Source organism: Schistocerca piceifrons, chromosome 11 (assembly GCF_021461385.2).
Source record: "Schistocerca piceifrons isolate TAMUIC-IGC-003096 chromosome 11, iqSchPice1.1, whole genome shotgun sequence".
In the NCBI taxonomy this organism is placed as follows: Eukaryota; Metazoa; Arthropoda; class Insecta; order Orthoptera; family Acrididae; genus Schistocerca; species Schistocerca piceifrons.
The window spans coordinates 41546069-41567049 of NC_060148.1; the positions used below are offsets into that span (position 1 = coordinate 41546069).

The 20981-nt window shown below is 41.4% G+C and overlaps 1 protein-coding gene across 5 annotated transcripts in view; it reads right to left on the reverse strand.

Moving 5' to 3' along the window:
• The window catches only part of LOC124719941 (serine/threonine-protein kinase OSR1), a 538784-nt gene that overhangs the window by 69493 nt on the left and 448310 nt on the right, over positions 1–20981 (reverse strand). For all 5 annotated transcript variants that reach the window (XM_047245141.1, XM_047245139.1, XM_047245142.1 and 2 more), the window contains 2 exons: positions 18093–18258; positions 4365–4466 (listed from right to left, as the gene is read on the reverse strand). In XM_047245141.1, coding sequence (XP_047101097.1) covers positions 4365–4466; positions 18093–18258 — 268 coding nt within the window. The remainder of the gene's footprint in view (positions 1–4364; positions 4467–18092; positions 18259–20981) is intronic.

Genomic DNA, 20981 nt, shown 5'->3' on the forward strand with positions numbered 1-20981 from the left:
ATAAAAAGAACCAAAATATCTGACACGTGCCAGGAACGAACTGCAAACCATCATTCAGTGTGTCATTCTGGATGCTTTTCATCATACTTTGAGATGTTCAGTAACGTGTGTGCCCTCCGTGAGAGTTTATCACTGCCTGACAATGGTGTGGCAGGCTCCGCGTGAATGTACAGAGACCACATTGTGGTATCTGTTCTCGTTCTTCACTGAGATTCGACGAGTTCTCAGAGAGTGTGGTGGAACAGCACAACCACGAACAGAACTGTGAAGCACGCCCCACACATGCGTGACGGGGTTTAGGTTAGGACTTACCACTGAAAATTTCATCACTTAAATGTCAAGGCTTCGCAAGACATCCCTGCTGACACCTGCCACATGGGTGCAGGCATTAGAACGAATTCAGAGTCACCACCATATGCAGCAGCCACCACACAGTCCAACAGGGTCTGTTCAATGTACTGCTCGGTGGTAAGTATATCGTGGACGACGACACAGTCCGTAGCGGTGTTAACACTAAAGCCTCCCCACAGCACCACAGAATTTCAGAAATTTGTGAGGATGACACATTTAGCCAGTGACAAGTTGCCAGTTCAGACGGAAATGGCAGAATTGAGGGCGAGCTGCAAGACAGCGTCGTGTCAAGTTTGGTACTCTTAACATTACGTCTGAGTCACGAGAGAAATTGTACTAACTGAAATAAAGGAATTGGAGCATGTGAATAAGTGGGATAATTAACAACCTGGCCTGCATGGCATTATGAGTTAGTATTTGCTGTTAGAGGAGGTGAGTAAGGGAACTGTGTATGGTCGTTCAGTACTAGACTTGGGTTGATGGTCATGTATTCATTAATTTCCATGATTTCCCTTCATTTGTGGGTGTGATGTAATACATCTCTGGAAATGGAGATACTCTGTACATGCACTAGTTTAAAATCTTCGATCCAACAAAATTTCACTGCACCACACACTTATCTTTGTACCCAATGATTGCATAACAGATGAAAACTGGTCTGTGGAACAAATAATGAACATTGTAGAATATTACACCAGTGTTGTGTGTGTTTCATTGATAATGTACAAACTATTCTGCCAATAACCGATGAAACAATCAATCGATGCATGAATTACTAGCATTTTTGTTTTGCATACTGGTTTTCTAGTTGCTATGGGTTTATTTATCAATAGCTATTTTCTATTTGTAGTTCAATGTTGTTATTTCAGTTTACATATTGCCATTTCATCATTTGAAGTTAGGAAGTCGAGCTGTGGATGCTTGAAAACTGGATGCCAAGAGGAGAAATCTGAACTTTCTGACATTTCCTTCTGTCCGAGTTCAATACAGGGGTGGCAGCAGCATCGGTGACAGCCAAAAACATTTGCACCATGTGGGAGAGTAAAGCCATTTGACAGAGCACAGCAAGGAAATTGTTTTCTTGTTTTAAGGAGGATCATTTTGACATTAGTGACTCTCCACATTCAAAAAGACCTTTGGGGTTGGACGATTGCTTGAACGCATTAGTCCACCGTGATCCACATCAGTGTAGTCGAGAACTGCCAAATGTGATGAACACTGATCATTCCACGATTGTGTGACACTCGCATTCAATGGCGAAGGTTCAAAAATAAGATTTACAGGTACTGCATGCTCCAAGCAAAATCACAAACATCAGTGGGAAGCTGTATGTGCATCTCTTCTCACTTGTCATCGAACAGCCCGTGAATGACACCGACTACTCGAAATTCGTATCATTACCGCTGACAAGAAATGGTGTCTTTATACTAACATAAGGAGAAGAAGGGAAAGCTTGAGCCCAAACAAAGCAGCAGCTCCCCGTACAAAGACCTGCACAAATCCACAAAAGATAGAGTTACACATCTGGTGGAACAGTGATGGTATGTTGCACTATAAATAGCTTTCCTGAGGTGTCACCATCACTGCCGACATTTACTAAATAAATGTAGCTCCATCCTACGTTTGGCCTGTGGGACTTCGGCTGGTCGATTTCCAATAATAGAACACCAACAGGCATTATTTCTGTTTTATTTGTTAGGCAACCAGTTTCAACATTTCATTATGTCATCTTCAGGCCTGTACAGTGAAGGTTACAAAAGAGTAAATAAAATAGAAAGAAACACTCCACATGGGAAAAATATATTAAAAACAAAGATTCCATGACTTACCAAATGGGAAAGCACTGATGGATAGGCACAATAAAAAAACACACAAACACACACACAAAATTTCAAGCTTTCACAACCCACGGTTGCTTCGTCAGGAAAGAGGGAAGGAGAGGGAAAGATGAAAGGATGTGGGTTTTAAGGGAGAGAGTAATACGTACATGGTAAAAAGGCAGAGAGTATTGTCTAAGTGAAGCAAGTCTTACATGTTAATTTACATAAGTAAAAGAAAACAGTCTTAATTAAAATCTACATTTTAAAACGTAATTTGTACTATCAGAAATTAACCAGTTATTCCTGCATACTGCGAAAACATCAGTAACCTAATGGAAGTAATCATGAAACAGAAGTGTCAAAGCAATGCAACCTGTATACCCATTGTCTGCAAATATGTACGATTATGCGTGGTAAGACTATCGGTTTTTGTCAAAAAGTAAAAGAGGTGGGCAAAGGGACCGACTCATCGTATGCAAAGTAAGATAAAAGTATCATATATCATGTACAGTGAAGGGGGTTCACTGTAAGTTATGATAATCTGCACAGTAAGTAAACAAAAAGGAATGACAAAAGAGGAATTACAGCTATTGGAACACCACAGATTTTCTCAATGGTTATTAGACAACACTCAGTAAGGAGGAACCATAATAATACTAGGATGACGACTAAAATGTAAAACTGTGTGCCCACCCATGTAATAAGATGAAGGAAACCAAAAACGAGAAGTGGATATTGCATACATTAAGCTTTTAAAAAGCACACCTTTTACAACAGTACCAGCAAGGTTATTATATCACCTATTGAAAGAACACTATTTATGAGATGAGAAAACAACATCAATTTTTGGGCAGAAAATTCCTATCATCATACCTCTGAGGAGTATCTATGGAAAGATCATCATTGGCAGTAGTCTCGTTATCGGAAGTTGTAGGGAAGGGGAAAAAGCTACTAAACTATCTCACAGTGGATTTTATATACGGAGTAGTGCTCAACCAAACCAGATGCAAACTGTTCCGTATAAATCACAGGGGAGACACAAAAACCTAGAAGTAAACTCAAGTACACCACGAAATGTTAAACCAAGTTCACACTGGGTCCCAAAATTGGCATAGTTAAAGGATGATATACACTTTGCCATATAACATCCAAATATATCACTTCTTAATAACTTAATGACATCGTAATTCTGTCAGAGACAGCAAAGGACTTGGAAGAGCAGTTGAACGGAATGAATGGTGTCTTGAAGGGAGGATATAAGATGAACATCAACAAAAGCAAAACGAGGATAATGGAATGTAGTCGAATTAAGTCGGGTGATGTTGAGGGTATTAGATTAGGAAATGAGACACTTAAAGTAGTAAAGGAGTTTTGCTATTTGGGGAGCAAAAGAACTGATGATGGTCGAAGTACAGAGGATATAAAATGTAGACTGGCAATGGCAAGGAAAGCGTTTCTGAAGAAGAGAAATTTGTTAACATCGAGTATAGATTTAAGTGTCAGGAAGTCATTTCTGAAAGTATTTGTATGGAGTGTAGCCATGTATGGAAGTGAAACATGGACAGTAAATAGTTTGGACAAGAAGAGAATAGAAGCTTTCGAAATGTGGTGCTACAGAAGAATGCTGAAGATTAGATGGGTAGATCACATAACTAATGAGCAAGTATTGAATAGGATTGGGGAGAAGAGAAGTTTGTGGCACAACTTGACCAGAAGAAGGGATCGGTTGGTAGGACACGTTCTGGGGCATCAAAGGATCACCAATTTAGTATTGGAGGGAAGCGTGGAGGGTAAAAATCGTACGGGGAGACCAAGAGATGAATACACTAAGCAGATTCAGAAGGATGTAGGTTGCAGTAGGTACTGGGAGATGATGAAGCTTGCACAGGATAGAGTAGCATGGAGAGCTGCATCAAACCAGTCTCAGGACTGAAGACCGCAACAACAACAACAACAACAACAACACAATAACTTAATTGCAGGAAAGTCACTAGAAAATGATCTCCACTACCCAGACCATTAAATGCAGATGAAAATGCATAGATTTAATAGTTACAATCCGCCAACATGGTAATGTGTGTGTGTGTGTGTGTGTGTGAGAGAGAGAGAATTTACAACACACTCAACAAGTATTGTTGATCTCAAAATTTATTCTTTGTCTTATATGGACTGCAGAATTCAAGACTGACTCACCTTCATGGGAGGGTATTTGTGGTACGGTGCGGTTCCTGTGGCCATCTCTATGGCTGTAATGCCGAAAGACCATATGTCAGCTTTGAAGTCATACCCGTGGTCCTGCAAACAACAATTTTATTATTCCAGATATCATTTCTATTTTCAAACTAGAACAAATATTTCTCTGATACTTCAAAACACGCATAACTGTATTGACAGCGTTTATAACGATAGTACACGTAACAAAACAAGCAATTAGCTCGACCAACTGCAGTACTCGATCTGATACAAAATATCCGAACAATTATTAGTGAACATTAATATGGGATGTGTCCACCCTTCACCTTAAATATAGCTTCGACTCTACTGGTGAGTTTCAATGAAGTGTCAATGACTGAAGGTGTGCCAGCCCAAGAGCCAAAACCAGAGAAGATAATGATTTTGATTGCTAGGGACGGGAGCGAATCTGACATTCTAACTCACCCCAAAGGTGTTCCACAGGGTTCAGGTCATGACTTTGGGGAGGGCAGTCCAATTCAGGAAAGTTATTGTCTGCCAAATATTTCCTCACACATGCCACTTTATGACAAGGTGCACTGTCATGCTCATACAATCTATCATTGTCTACAAGAAACACAATACTCTCTCCATCCTCCTACACTGGAGAGTCCACCTCTTAAGAAATCCAGTGATCCATTGTGCATTAGAGGGGTGTCCGGACACTCGATCGGATAATGCAATATGCCTATTAGCATGTTACATGCATAGTAGTATTTGTTGTCAGTAACAGCCAATACATTTCATTTATATATTATTCATATATACACTTATTTCTTTGTAACAGCTTTTGTATTATCTTTTTTTTTTTGTTGGGAGTCACATTGAGGGTGAGGAGACAACCATAGAAAATATAAACATACACAAAAGAGCCGCAAGAGTGATCTAGCTCACTGTAAAGATCTATTCAGAACCTTGGGGGTTTCTAACCACAAGTAAGTGCATGTAGGCAAAAAAGAGTGTTGATAAGTACTGCACAAACAGCTCTGTCCATAACCGTGGAGTGAGAGTTAGACTAACTCTCACCTACCAACAAAGTACAAACACGAATCTCAATGCAGCATTTTCTACCGAGGAATTAAACTGTACACTAAGTCGCCAAGTTGATTAGAGAGGTTTAAAGGATTACTCGGATAACATATAGTAGGAGTTTGCAAAAAATGTTAACACAAATAAGTGATAAGTTATCACTGTCATTTTCAAGCGCATTATTCCACAATAATATTTCCTCTTTGGCGAAATGATACAGATCATTTACCATGATTCCAACCTATCAGGAGCTGAGAAAAGGACAACTGATGGACAATTAAGGATACATTGAGAGCTTCTGGTGGATTTCATCTATTCTTTATACTGGAAACATAAGTGATGGAGCATTATATAAATATATATTTTTTTTACTTGTAACACTTAGGCACTTGATTTTAATAGTCATATTAATATATTTTTATTTGCTATCATTTAAATCATTCCTTTTATTCTTTTTTCATCTGGAATCTTTGTCCACACAATTTTAATTATTTTTATCTATCTATCTAACTATTTAAAGGTTAAAAAATAATGATGTAATGGTTAAAAACCAGAGGAGAAAATCTATTTATATTGGCTACACAATGGTGTCACATTTAATTCTTGTTGTAACATGTAAATTTTTATAAAATGGGAACCATTTTACAAAAGATTAAAAGCATAAATTCTTCTCACACCATGGGCATAGTAAAATAGAAGAAGATTTAAATGAAAGAAGGTTTTATAAACAAAAATAAAAGTCAAGCAAAATGAGTAATAGAAATGATGATTGCAGTAAGGGTGAAAATAAATGATGAGAAGGAAGAAATAAATCAAAGTAAATACATAAAAATAATTAAAATCAAATGGGCATAGTTTCCAAATGAAAAACGAGTGAAGGACAAAAAATGAGAGCTACTAAAAAAACCTAAGACATTATTGCAATTATGTGGTGAACGACTACAAATAAAGAAACAGACACACACACCAATTAACTGAATAGAAATAATAACGCCAGCCACTTCAATAAAGATGCATGATAAACACTCTTGACACCCAATGGGACTTTAATCTGCAACTTTTAGCACACCAGTAAAATAACTTTTCTGCTACGCTATGCTAGACAAAAATTATAGTTATTTCAAGGGGTTATTGATTAACAAGGAAGTATTTATTTATATATTTATTTACTTATTTTAGGGTTCACTAGAATGAACAGCTGCAATGTGTGATGCCTGGGACGGTAACCTACACCACTGTATAGGTGAGACCTTCCCTCGTGATATCATCCACAGCTTTAAGTGAGATTTTGCAACTGTGTTAGGTGAAGGAAGATTAGGATGTAATGTCCTTTCAATGACGAGTCATTAGAGATGGGGCACAATCTTGACTATGACCACACACTTGAATACAACAGGATGGGGAAGGAAGGAAATCAGAATTCGGCTGTGTCCTCATCCAAGACTAGATACTGGCATTCACTTTACACAATCTAAGGAAACCACAGAAATCGCAAATTTGTATCACCGGACAGGGATACGAACCCAGCACCTCTCGAGAGCAAGTCTGATATTTAAAACAGTGCCTCAATTCAATCTGTATGTCAGCTGAGGTGTTGGTACCTGTTCTAACAAAGTATCTCTTCTAGCCAACTGAAGCAATGAAACTACCAACAAATTGTGAAAATCCAAACCCACCTAAGCTGAAACCTAAGAATGCCATCTAACCAACAGTTCCTGAGAATCATCACTGAATTCCATTTTAGCCAAATAAAGTTACGACAATCACCGTCCAGAAATAAGTTTCTAAAATATTGAGAAGAATACTAAGCTGGACTCAGGAAGTCAAGTTCATGTGCAGAACATATGCTGAGACTCAAAAACATTCTCACATACAATGATTTACAGAGCCTTGCCGTACAAGCAATGTCTGTCAACTTCCAAATGGGCTACAAGTCAATGGACAGACTTTTCTCTTCCAGACGTAACCAAATGGGGACTAGAGAAAAAGACCTGAAAATTTGTGAAGGAGATAGTTACAAATATGCTACCAAAAGCAAAATTCAGAGAGAAACTGTCAATGAGCTTAGATACCAGAGCTAATCAAACTATGGGAAAACCAGGATGGAATGTAAAAATATTATAGAAACAAGACATTTCCAGATCGAAAACCTTTTCCCTCAATCTTAAACTGTGATGCTACGACACCACAGCAATACCTCCCATACTGTATGCCCCAGAATTTAACACGGTCAGAAATGGTGAACTCTTTAGAATTAAAGGGTTAAAAATCCTGAGAAAAATTGTGGATCCCACGAAAAGAGATGAGAGCATAAAGAACTGGACACAACAGAGAACTAGAAACAATTACACCACATTACAAGTGCAATGAGAAAGAGGGGACTAGTCTTATGGTTCCAGAATAAGAGGGCTAGATTCAGATAAATGTTTGCCAGAGTTAAGAACTACACAACCCTAAATCCCATCTACTTTTTATCTCCCTTACGCATAAGAAGATGATACTGGTAGCAGTGTGAATAGGAGAGGAAAATATGAAAGCAGTGGTGCTTGCAGATGATTGTTGTGTAGGGAAATTGGGAAGGAGAGGTTCGAAAACTGAAATGTACTGAAGCAAGTGGTGCGACTACGTGTATTCAAATTTAGTGCGAAGAAATATGAAATGACTGAACGAGGAGTACGAGTAGAATAAGAATGGATGCAAGTTTTACAGTGCAAGTACTAAAGTGGAATGTCTGAAGTAACTGGGGAGCACAATAGAAGACAGCCGGAGATAAGTGAAAGGGAAAGACAACAACACTTTCTTGCAGAGCAACAAGCCAAATCTGGATCAAGGATGTACCACCAAAAGCATGCAAATGTTACAACGCACGTATTGTGCTCCAGTACTTGTGTGCACCAGAAATGTGGGTAACGAAGAAAAGGAAGGAGAGCAGGACACTGGCTTGCTAGACGCAGGATAAGACTGAGTAAGAGCATGAATGAGAAAGTGAGAGAAATAATTAAAGAAGCCTTTGGAAGAGATAATGGAAAAGACAAGACTACAATGGTAAGTGCATGTTAAAAGAATAAGAATTAGCAGGATAAATAATGGGAAAGTGTGTGGGGGGGGGGGGGGGCTGTCTATTTTTGACAAAGGCCTTGCCCTTGGCTGAAAGCAAACTTTCCAAAAGCCTTTTGTTGTGCCTTTCAGCAACTCAGCATCTCCACTATATGGAGAATTGGCAGGACACAGACAGGCCCAGAAAATGACAATAGAAAGCAAGAGATCTAGATTAAGACCAAGAGACAGATGAATTGTTTTAAGTCAGGAAGATTTTGTCCTCGCCTTCCAGCACGTCAGTCGCCGCCTGTCGGTCGCCGAGTGAGATGCTACAATGTGTTTGTCAGATTACCGATTCTCTCGAGATAACTGAATGTGTGGAGCAAAGATACTGCATTATATTTTGTCAAAAGCTTGGTGATTCTCAAAGCAATTGGCTCTCCTACTGGTGTACTAGAGTACTGATGTGGTAGTATTTCAATTGCTACCAGCATTGCAGACAAAAACTTATCTCCAGAATGAGATTTTCACTCTGCAGCAGAGTGTGCGCTGATATGAAACTTCCCGGCAGATTAAAACTGTGTGCCCGATCGAGACTCAAACTCGGGACCTTTGCCTTTCGCGGGCAAGTGCTCTACCATCTGAGCTACCGAAGCACCACTCACGCCCGGTCTCACAGCTTTACTTCTGCCAGTATCTCATCTCCTACCTTCCAAACTTTACAGAAGCTCTCCTACGAAGGTTCACAGGAGAGCTTCTGTAAAGTTTGGAAGGTAGGAGATGAGATACTGGCAGAAGTAAAGCTGTGAGTACCGGGCGTGAGTCGTGCTTCGGTAGCTCAGATGGTAGAGCACTTGCCCACGAAAGGCAAATGTCCCGAGTTCGAGTCTCGATCGGGCACACAGTTTTAATCTGCCAGCAAGTTTCAAAAACTTATCTGTCTGTGGTGTAATTAAACCCCGACATCTAGCCACTGCACTAACAAGGGGAGCTTACGCACTTGCCCACTTCAATTCACATTACATAAGGAGCTATCCAAAAGTTTCCGTTTGAATGCCATACAGTCCTGAATTCGTATGCCAATTGGGCAAAATCATGAGAAGCACCCCACTGAGTCACCAGGTGGAAAACAACTATCTGATGAAACACCACGTCCTGCTGCGAGAAGAAGTTGCTTACTGCGTGCTGCACACCCTCATCTGACAGAAATCGTCACCTGCGAGACCTTTAAGTAACCGAAGGTGCGATGACTATGTGGGAAGGTATCGGGACTAAAGGTGTGGAGTGCTAGGGTTTCTCCTGCACGAGTTGGCGTAATTTCTGAGTTACGACATACATAATACGGGGAAACGCATTATCGTGCGACAGCAGAAACCCCTCTCGCAGTCCTCCCGGTTTTGACAGACCTGCTGACCCGCCTACACGCTTCATTTGCAGATGCACGTTTACTTCGGCAGCATAGAACAGGATGACAGCACTCTGCTCCTGTCTGGACATATTTGGTAATTATGTAATCGCAGTTCACGTTAGTGCACGTACTGTGCACGTGTCGGAAAGTAACGAATGCCACTCCGATCCGTTGCCTATATGACAGTGCTAATGTACCAAGATCAGAGCCACCCAACATTGCATACACTGCATATACACAACAGCAATGCTCTCAAAAGGAAACTTTTGGACCACCCCTTAAACCTATAGGCTCCGTATGTCAGCATTCAACATCAGTTCCCTACGGCATTACACAGCAATTCTCAAAAATACTCGAATTCAACCACCGTCTAGAGCCGTTAAGTATGAGGGTTGCACCAAACGTAAGGTTTCCGACAAGCTACAGCTTCGAGGGAAGGTACTACGCTAAATTCGACAACGGTGTCATGCGCAGCAGTTCCCCTGCTCTCGAGCCCACCGTCCACAATTCTCTACGTCGCTCAGGGTCTGCTCGGCAGCCGTCAGAGGTGGAAGAGTCGATCGCCGCTCCCACCTAGTGTGAGGTTCGAGCGGTACTCCGGTTTCTCCACGCGAGGAAGTTACCGCCTGTGGAGATTCGTCGGCAACTGACAGTTTTATGGCGAAGAGTGCATGTCCGTTCAGCACTTCCGCGAATGGTGCAGGGCTTTTGCCGGGGGTCGCACAGAAGTTCACGACGAACGGAGTGGAAGACCATCGGTTTCGGATGTGATTGTCCCGAAGATCGACAGCGAGCTGCTCAAAGATCGGACGGTCACTGTCCGTGAACTTGTAGATGCAATTCCTGAAGCTTCCCATTGCACAACTGAAAGAACTTTTAACAGAAACATTGGACTACTGCAAGGCGTGTGCTCGTTGGGTCCCCCCGGGTGCTGACTGACAAACACGACGAGCGACACCTCGACAGTGCTCGCAAGTTCCTTCAATGAAGTGAGGGGGCAGGCAACAAGGAAAAGTAGCTGGACTATCATCACGGGAGATGAAATGTGGGTATTTCATTACACCCCCGAAACAAAACAACAATGTCAGTGGTGTCACTCCGATTCACCGCCACCAAAGAAATTCAAACAAACGCAGTCGGCAGGAAAGGTTATGGCGACTGTTTTGGGATCGGAAGGGGGTACTCCTCATCAATTTCGTGCAACTTAGAATGATGATAAACTCGAGACAGATATTGTGAGACACTGACCAATCCCGAATCACCGGAGAGGACTACTGACGGAGGTAGTAGTGCTTCTTCACGACAACACTCGACCCCATTCGCTCGTCAAATGCGTGAGATTTTGAAGATATTTGGGAGGACTGGTATGCCCCATTCCGCATACAGCCAAGACTTAGCTCAAAGATAAAGAAACACTTAGGTGGCAAACACTTCAAGAGCAACGATGTCCGATCAAAGGTCACATGCTTCCTCAATGGGTTGGCGGGAGACTACCTCGACTTAGTAATACAAAAACTGGAGCACCGTCTTCAAAAGTGAGTTAAAAAAAAGAGAGAGAGAGACAGAGAGAGAAAGAAGGAGACTAGAAAAATAGACAAAAGTGTAAGATTTTGATGTCTTCTATTTGTAAAAAATATGGGAACCTTACTTTTGCTATAACTCTCATTTAAAAATTTCGAAATTATTAACAATTTAAAAGTTGGTTTGAATCTATTATTAGGTATCAACAGAGGGTGGACAAACTAATACAAACACCATGCAATATAGTACATCTTGTTGCAAGTTGGCACCACTGTGAACATATAAACACTGACGCGGCTGAAGTGCCCAGTTGACATGCCAAATCTTTGAGGTTATCTTTTTCCTCTAGGAGGTTATCTTTCAGTGTATTTTACATTTTTTCTGCGACTCGATACAAGCACTCGGTGAAAGATCAGACTTCAAGACAGGTCAACTTGTTTGTGACAAATGGCCGAACCATTTAACATTTCACAAGCAACAGTATCGACAGTAATAACAGCACACACACAAAACTCTGTAAGACACCATTGGCGAACAGGAATAGAAGGCAAAAGCTCCGACATCACTGAAGCAATAGGCAGATGTTTCTGTACAAAACTGGGAGAACACTCCGTCAGTAACTATTCTGACACTCCACGCAACTATTCTGTGAAGAACTGAAGCTGTTCCCAAAGCCAATGGTGGACCAACACCTTATTAATAAATAAATATTATGTATGTGATGTTCACATTACTTTCTCCACCCCCTGTACATCTAAAGATCTACTCTGCAATTTATAGTTAAGTGTTTGGCATAGAATTCACTGAATTTCTGTACCGTTCCACTCTTGAACGGTTGTGGTTGTTGTTGTTGTTGTTGTTGTTGTTGTTGTTGTCTTCAGTCCAGAGACTGGTTTGATGCAGCTCTCCATGCTACTCTATCCTGTGCAAGCTTCTTTATCTCGCAGTACCTACTGCAACCTACATCCTTCTGAATCTGCTTAGTGTATTCATCTCTTGGTCTCCCTCTACGATTTTTACCCTCCACGCTGCTCTCCAGTACTAAATTTGTGATCCCTTGATGCCTCAGAACATATCCCACTAACCAGTCCCTTCTTTTTGTCAAGTTGTGCCACAAACTTCTCTTCTCCCCAATTCTATTCAATACTTCCTCATTAGTTATGTGATCTCCCCATCCAATCTTCAGCATTCTTCTGTAGCACCACATTTCGAAAGCTTCTATTCTCTTCTTGTCCAAACTATTTATTGTCCACGTTTCACTTCCATACATGGCTACACTCCAAATACTTTCAGAAACGACTTCCTGACACTTAAATCTATACTCGATGTTAACAAATTTCTCTTCTTCAGAAACTCTTTCCTTGCCATTGCCAGTCTACATTTTATATCCTCTCTACTTCGACCATCATCAGTTATTTTGTTCCCCAAACAGCAAAACTCATTTACTACTTTAAGCGTCTCATTTCCTAATCTAATTCCCTCAGCATCACCCGATTTAATTCGACTACATTCCATTATCCTCGCTTTGCTTTTTTTTAGGTTGATATTATAGCCTCCTTTCAAGACACTGTCCATTCCGTTCAACTGCTCTTCCAAGTCCTTTGCTGTCTCTGATAGAATTACAATGTCATCGGCGAACCTCAAAGTTTTTATTTCTTCTCCGTGGATTTTAATACCTACTCTGAATTTTTCTTTTGTTTCCTTTACTGCTTGCTCAATATACAGATTGAATAACATTGGGGAGAGGCTACAACCCTGTCTCACTCCCTTCCCAACCACTGCTTCCCTTTCATGCCCCTCGACTCATAACTGCCATCTGGTTTCTGTACAAATTGTAAATAGCCTTTCGCTCCCTGTATTTTACCCCTGCCACCTTCAGAATTTGGAAGAGAGTATTCCAGTTAACGTTGTCAAAAGCTTTCTCTAAGTCTACAAATGCTAGAAACGTAGGTTTGCCTTTCCTTAATCTTTCTTCTAAGGTAAGTCGTAAGGTCAGTATTGCCTCACGTGTTCCAACATTTCTACGGAATGCAAACTGATCTTCCCCGAGGTCGGCTTCTACAAATTTTTCCATTCGTCTGTAAAGTATTCATGTTAGTATTTTGCAGCTGTGACTTATTAAACTGATAGTTCGGTAATTTTCACATCTGTCAACACCTGCTTTCTTTGGGGTTGGACGGTGTGTACACAAAAACACTCAAATCTTTCCCTGCACACTGATTTCTCTTCTTTTTATCATTACTCCCGGTGTAGGAGCATTCAGTGGAGAAAGAATTGATTGAAATTTTGTGCAAAGACCTCACCACGAAAAAAATGCCTTCGTTTTAATGACTGCTAGCCCAAGTCGCTTATTGCATCTGTGACTCTTCTGTATTTCACAAAAACACAGGACGAGTTAAACTACTTTGAGCATTTTCGATGTACTCCGAAAAATTCTACCTGCTGACAATCTCTTACCCCAGAAAAGAATGGACGAGTCTAATGTAGCAGTCTCTAGTGGATCTGTTGCATATACTTTTGTAAGTGTCCTGCCAAAAACAAGCACTTTTTGTTTCATGTTGCCCATGACAATACCTACATGGCTTAATTTGTTTGTAACTATAATTCATAGGTATTTAGTTGAATTTAGAGTCTTTAGAGTATTTTCCAACCATACAGATACACTATGTGATCGAAAGTATCTGGACACACCAAAAAACATACGTTTTTCATATTAGGTGCACTGTGCTGCCACCTGCTGCCAGGTACTCCGTATCAGCGACCTCAGTAGCCATTAGACATCATGAGAGAGCAGAATGGGATGCTCCGCAGAACTCACGGGCTTCAAACATGGTCAGGTGACCGGATGTTACTCGTGTCATACGTCGGTACGCGAGATTTCCACACTCCTAAGCATCCCTACGTGCACTGTTTCCGATGTGATAGTGAAGTGGAAACGTGAAGGGACACGTACAGCACAATAGCGTACAGGCCGACCTCATCGGTTGACTGACACAGACCTCTGACAGTTGAAGAGGGTCATGATGTGTAATAGGCAGACATCCGTGTAGGCAGACATCCATCCAGGCCATCACACAGAAATTCCAAACTGCATCAGGGTCCACTGCAAGTATAAGACAGTCTGGCAGGAGCTCAAAAAGTGATTTCACAGTTGAGTGGCTGCTCGTTAAGTCACACATCACGCTGGTAAATGCCAAATGACACCTTGCTCGGTGGAAAAAGCATAAACATTGGCCGATAGAACAGTTTGGAGTGACGAATAACGGTACACAATGTGGCAATCCAATGGCAGGGTGTGCGTATGGCGAATGCCTGGTGAACGTTATCTGCCAGTGTATGTAGTGCCAACAGTAAAATTCGGAGGCGGTGGTGTTATGGTGTGGTCATGTTTTTCTTGGAGGGGGCTTGCATCCCTTGTTTTGAGAGACACTATCACAGCACAGGCCTCCGTTGATGTTTTAAGCACCTTCTCACTTCCCACTCTTGAAGAGCAATCGGAGGATGGCGACTGCAGCTTTTAACACGATCGGGCACCTGTTCATAATGCACGGCCTGTTGCAGAATGGTTACACGACAATAACATCCCTGTAGTGGACTGGCCTGCACAGAGCTCACCTGAATCCTATAGAACACCTTTGCGATCTTTTGGAACACCGACTTCGTGCCAGGCCTCACCGGCCGACATCGATACTTCTCCTCAGTGCAGCACTCCGTGAAGAATGGGCTGTCATTCCCCAACAAACCTTAAAGCACCTGATTAAACGTATGCCTGAGGGAGTAGAAGCTGTCATCAAGGCTAAGTGTGGGCCAACACCATACTGAATTCCAGCATTACCGATGGAGGGCGCCACGAATTTTTACGTCATTTTCAACCAGTTGTCCGGATACTTTGGATACCACAGTGTAATTCGCGAACGTTAAGTGTGTTCCATAGTTCTGGGCAATTGGGTTTTATCTTCTGAGGACTTTACTAGAAGGTAAATGACAAGAGTCTTCTGCAAACAACCTACAGAGGGCTGGTCAGATTGTCACCTGAATCAATTATGTAGACTTAACAGCAGATGACCTGTACTACTTCCTTCGGAAACACATATTACTTCCTTTTTATTTAATGACATTCCATAAATTTACTACAAACTGTGACCTTTCTGGCAAAAAATCATGAACCCAGTTGCACAACCGAGGCAATACCCCGTAGGCATGCAATGGTATTGTTTTTGGGGAAATTCAGCTAACAGTGTGGACACTGCAGATACAGGGGAAAAAATCATTTAGTAATTGTGCACTGTACAGCATAAAGAACCATGTCAGCCATTATCAAACAGTAACTCTTCCACTATCTGAGAGTAACCATTCTGTTCACATACAATACAAGACACTTTACGCTTCCCATACACCCAGGCTCTACCATACATGAGAATGAAATTAATTATAAACTATAAGAGGACATGATAATGCAAATGAACTTAGGTCCACTCAAAAGGAAGCTATATACATAGCAGTGATACTGAAATGCTGTTACTCAGTGGATGAATCTTGTAGGACGAAATGGTAATTTGACCTGTATACAACTTGTTACATATACACGCAAATACTTGTCCATATAAACATAATTTCAGTGTCGCTATTTACTACTGTCAAATAATCATTACAACTATAATGTAAATTTTTGACACGTCTGTATGCAACCCATATGGACTGCTAATGTATGTCATGAGATGAATACTCTGCTGTTCACAGTTCCTGTTAGCTGAGAGGGTAGCATAAAAAAATGGCTCTGAGCACTATGGGACTAAACATCTGTGGTCATCAGTCCCCTAGAACTTAGAACTACTTAAACCTAACTAACCTAAGGACATCACACACATTCATGTCCGAGGCAGGATTCGAACCTGCGACCGTAGCAGTCGCGCGGTTCCGGACTGAGTGCCTAGAACCGCTAGACCACCGCAGCCGGCAGTAGCATAAAAGTCTAGTAGTCTTGCGGTCACTGGTTCAAATTAACTAACAGCAACTTCTTCTTTACTTTCATTTAAATTCCATATTTATTAACAAAAGCAAATGGTAATTAACAAATGCTGAAACAGAATCTAGTACAATTCTTTTAATTACTCATTTACAAAAATTTATTAAAATTTGATACACAGAGGTGAAACAGTTTGCTGTTAAAATTATATACATCAAATAACTATTCAGTATCTAGAAGTAAAAAGGTATTTTACGAACTGTCTTAAATCTATAACCTACACGTATAAACAATCGCCTATATTTTCCAACGAAAAGATCGTGTAATATTTCAGAAAACCCATTGAAGATGCCTCGTAAATACGATGAAACACATCTGGATGTGCAAATTAAATAAAAAACTTAATATGTCACACGCAGAATGTGTTATTCTTTTAAACTACTGCAATTTATTTTATTTCCTATTTCACGTTTTGCACTTTTATCATATTTTCATTTGTAACTCTTCAGGCTTTCCCGGCGATCTAATGACATCTCGGGTTGTCGGGTGTTCTGCCGGATATCAGTGTCGTACTTGCACGATATTTCGGTCACGTAGCTCGTGACCTTCATCAGGTGCGACCTGAGACTGCTCCTCGAGTGGACCTGGTCCAGTATTTATGCCTATGGCCTTCCCCCTCCACCAACGGCTGCAGGCACTTCCTCTGTGGTCCGCGCCCATTCCCTGCGACCTGCTGGAGCGTTGCTGCTCCGTTTTCCATCCGCTGCGGTTCTAGGTGTTCCCTCTGCGGTCCGCACCCACCAAACCCGCTCCTGGGGGTTTCATCAACGGTCTGGGGTACCAAGCGTTCCCCCTGCGGTCCGCGCCCGCTCACCACGACCTGTTGGTCGCTGGTTCCAGAGCCGCAGCGGACGAAAAACGGAGCGGCAACGCTCCAACAGGTCGTGGTGAGCGGGTGCGGACCACAGGGGGAACGCTTGGTACCCCAGACCGTTGATGAAACCCCCAGGAGTGGGTTTGGTGGGTGCGGACCGCAGAGGGAACACCTAGAACCGCAGCGGACGGAAAACGGAGCAGCAACGCTCCAGCAGGTCGCAGGGAATGGGCGCGGACCACAGAGGAAGCGCCTGCAGCCGTTGGAGGAGGGGGAAGGCCATAGGCATAAATACTGGACCAGGTCCACTCGAGGAGCAGTCTCAGGTCGCACCTGATGAAGGTCACGAGCTACGTGACCGAAATATCGTGCAAGTACGACGCTGATATCCGGCAGAACACCCGACAACCCAAGATGTCATATTTTCATTTATTTGCATTTCTGCGAGATCAGTAATTAAAATAAAAATATGTTATTTTTATTAAATAATTAAAATTCAAAATTTGTTAATTAACAAATCGATTTGATGATAAATATAGAATTGAAATAAAAGTTAAAAAAAAGTTGCAACCAGTGATATTTGAACAAGTAACTCCGAGTGTGGACTTTTCTGCAACACACTGAACTACTGGCTACAGTGTCAATGTTCAAATGTTTTGTAATCAACAGCACTCGTAAATCTAATATTTCAGGAAGACTTTTTCATATCACAACAAAGTTTTTATACAGAGACCTGTACGAAGCACCTACAGCCAAACAGTTTTCCTAATGATCACCACACACTGCACAATAAATACTGCCAAATTACGTCAAGTATCCACAGACAAATGGTAAGGGAAAGTGGGACTGTACCTGTTCCATGACCTCTGGCGCCATCCAGCAGGGGGTGCCGACAAAAGTGTGGCGCACCTTCTGCCGCGAAAGGTCTCTGCCAGTCGCCAGCCACGCCGACACGCCGAAGTCTGCTATCTGCACTGTGCCGTCCTCACCCAGAAGGATGTTACCGGCTTTTATATCCCTGAAACAAAAAGTGTACCACACTGTGACATAGAGAACTAACTGTTCCCGAAATGGAACTTAAAGCGCGCCCCATAAAAACGCAGAACTACAAACAAGTTAATTGGTGAAATTCAGTAATTTACATATTGTTGCTGTGTACGGTACACGTGATTATGTACGAAATACAATATTATACAAATGGCCTCTACGAGTCTGCAGCATCACGCTATCTTCGAAGCAGTACATCTCGATTATACCCTCGTCTGAAATGCTACACCCCCAGTAACTTATAGATGTAATGGATTCTCCCTAATCACTCAACAGTTTTCTGTGCCCCTATGCTGCCATTTTGCTAGTTCACGAAGCCATTCCACAGGAAGTGCTACAGACAAGAGATTTTAAACTGATTCAGTTTTTCTAGATTTCCTGAAGGCTTTTGACACCGTACCTCACAAGCAGCTTGTAATCAAATTGTGTGCTTATGGAATATCATCTCAGTTATGTGATATATGATTTCCTGTTAGAGAAGTCACAGTTTTTACTAATTTATGGAAAGTTATCACGTAAAACAGGAACGATTTCTGGGTTACCCAAGGTAGTGTTATAGGCCCTCTGCTGTTGCTTATCTGTACAAATGATTTAGGGGACTATGTGAGCAGCTGCCTTAGGTTGTTTGCAGATGATGCTGTCATTTATCGTCTAGAAGATTAAAACAAATTGCGAAACAATTTAGGAAAGATATCTGTACGGTGCAAATATGTCAATTGACCCTAAATAATGGAAAGTGTGAGGTCATCCACACAAGTGCTTAAAGGAAACCATTAAACATTGGTTACACAATAAACCAATCAAATCTAAAGGCCGTAAATTCAACTAAATATCTACGAATCATAATTACGAACAGCTTAAATTGGAAAGAACACGTACAAAATGTTGTGGGGAATGGGAACCAAAGATTGCATTTTATTAGCAGAACATGTAAAAGATGCAACAGGTGTGCTAAAGAGACTTACACTACACTTGACCACAGTCTTCTGGAGTATTGCTGTGCAGTTCGGGACGTACATCAAATAGGACAGTTAGGAAGTTCAAAGCAGGACAGCACATTTTGTTTTACTGAGAAATAGAGGACACGATACAGGATTTGGGGTGGACATCATTAAAACAAACATGTTTCTCACTGCTGTACGATCTTCTCACGAAATTTCAATCACTAGCTTTCTCATCCGAATGCCAAAATATTTTGTCGACTGCCGACCTAGTAGGGATAAACCGTCATAATACAATAAGGGAAGTCACAGCTTGCACAGAAAGATATGGGTGCTAGTTTTTTCCGTACATTGTTTGAGAGTGAAATAGAGAATTATTGTGAAGGTGGTTAGATGAGCCCTGGGCTAGGCACTTAAATGCAATTTGCAGAGTATCCGGTACATACAGAAGTAGATGAAGCGTGCTTCACCAACGAACATCATTTTCTCGGTGACATTATTGTCTGTTCTTTGTTTCGCAAGGGCCCGACAGCCAAATGCTCAGTACCTTTCGTGATTGGCTTCAGTTCTCATGTCAGTTCGATTCTAAATGCACCGAGGTTCACTTTGTATTTCAGAATTCCTTGCATGCTGGTTCTGGAAACATCCCACCTGCTGTGAATGTGAGCAAACAGATTTCACCGAATTTGCAACAACATTAACACTCATGAAGGCGATGTCTTCCACAGGATGGTTAAGACGAGGACACGCCAGGGGTTTAACGTCCACAACTCAGTCAATTTTCTCAAATTTAGCTATTGCTCTCATCACTGTCTACTTGCCTAGTGCATTAAAAAAATGCAAACTCCACGTAGGAACATCAACAATGTGTAAAAGATAGACTGCTACTTACCATAAAGAAGACACATTAAGTAGCAGACAGGCACAGCATCTTAATTGTGCATGTTTGCAATGTAACCTGTCTTCTTTACAGTAAGTACCAATCTACATTATTACACTGACCACACATTCCACAGAGTTTGTCAACAATCTATACACACCATTCATCACAAACCTATATATACAAATTCACTTCCCCTACTCGCTTCTCTCCGTATATTCAGGCTTATCTCAGGAAGTACTGTAGGGCCTTTAATACAGTTTTACTAATAGACTGATTTATGATAAAGGTTTGTGTATATACACTAAAAATTTCACAGATTGGGTGAAATGCGATGAATTCGTCAACTGTCGCTGTGAAAACAATGCCACTGCCACCTAGCAGTGAACGGTAGAACTCTGGATGTGTAACTCTGCACAGCACAACGTAGCCATGGCCAAACTATGGATACAGTTGCTCTGCTTCCTGTGATACACCAATAACAAAAGGAATGTGTTTGGTGTTGAGCAGTCAGTCTGGCAGGGACTTGTGTTCAGATAATATTCGTTTGGACACTTTGAAATTAAGGTACATTTCTTGCGAACCATTCAATAAGCAGAACAGCCAAAAGCAGATGTATTGCATGCAAACATTGGCCAATTTGTGATGATCTTAAAGAAGGAATCAGACATGGACAGGATCTTCTTGACACCTTAGAAACAGAGGATGTAATGTCATTTAAAAACTAGTAGATGACTACAGAAATTTCGAAACACTTCTACAGATGGTTGGGGGACCCATTTTGACTACCATTTAAGACTGTCAATTTCTGCTTGTGTCATATGTGCAATCCCAATTTGCACTCATGACACATTGCACATTCTTTGAAAAACT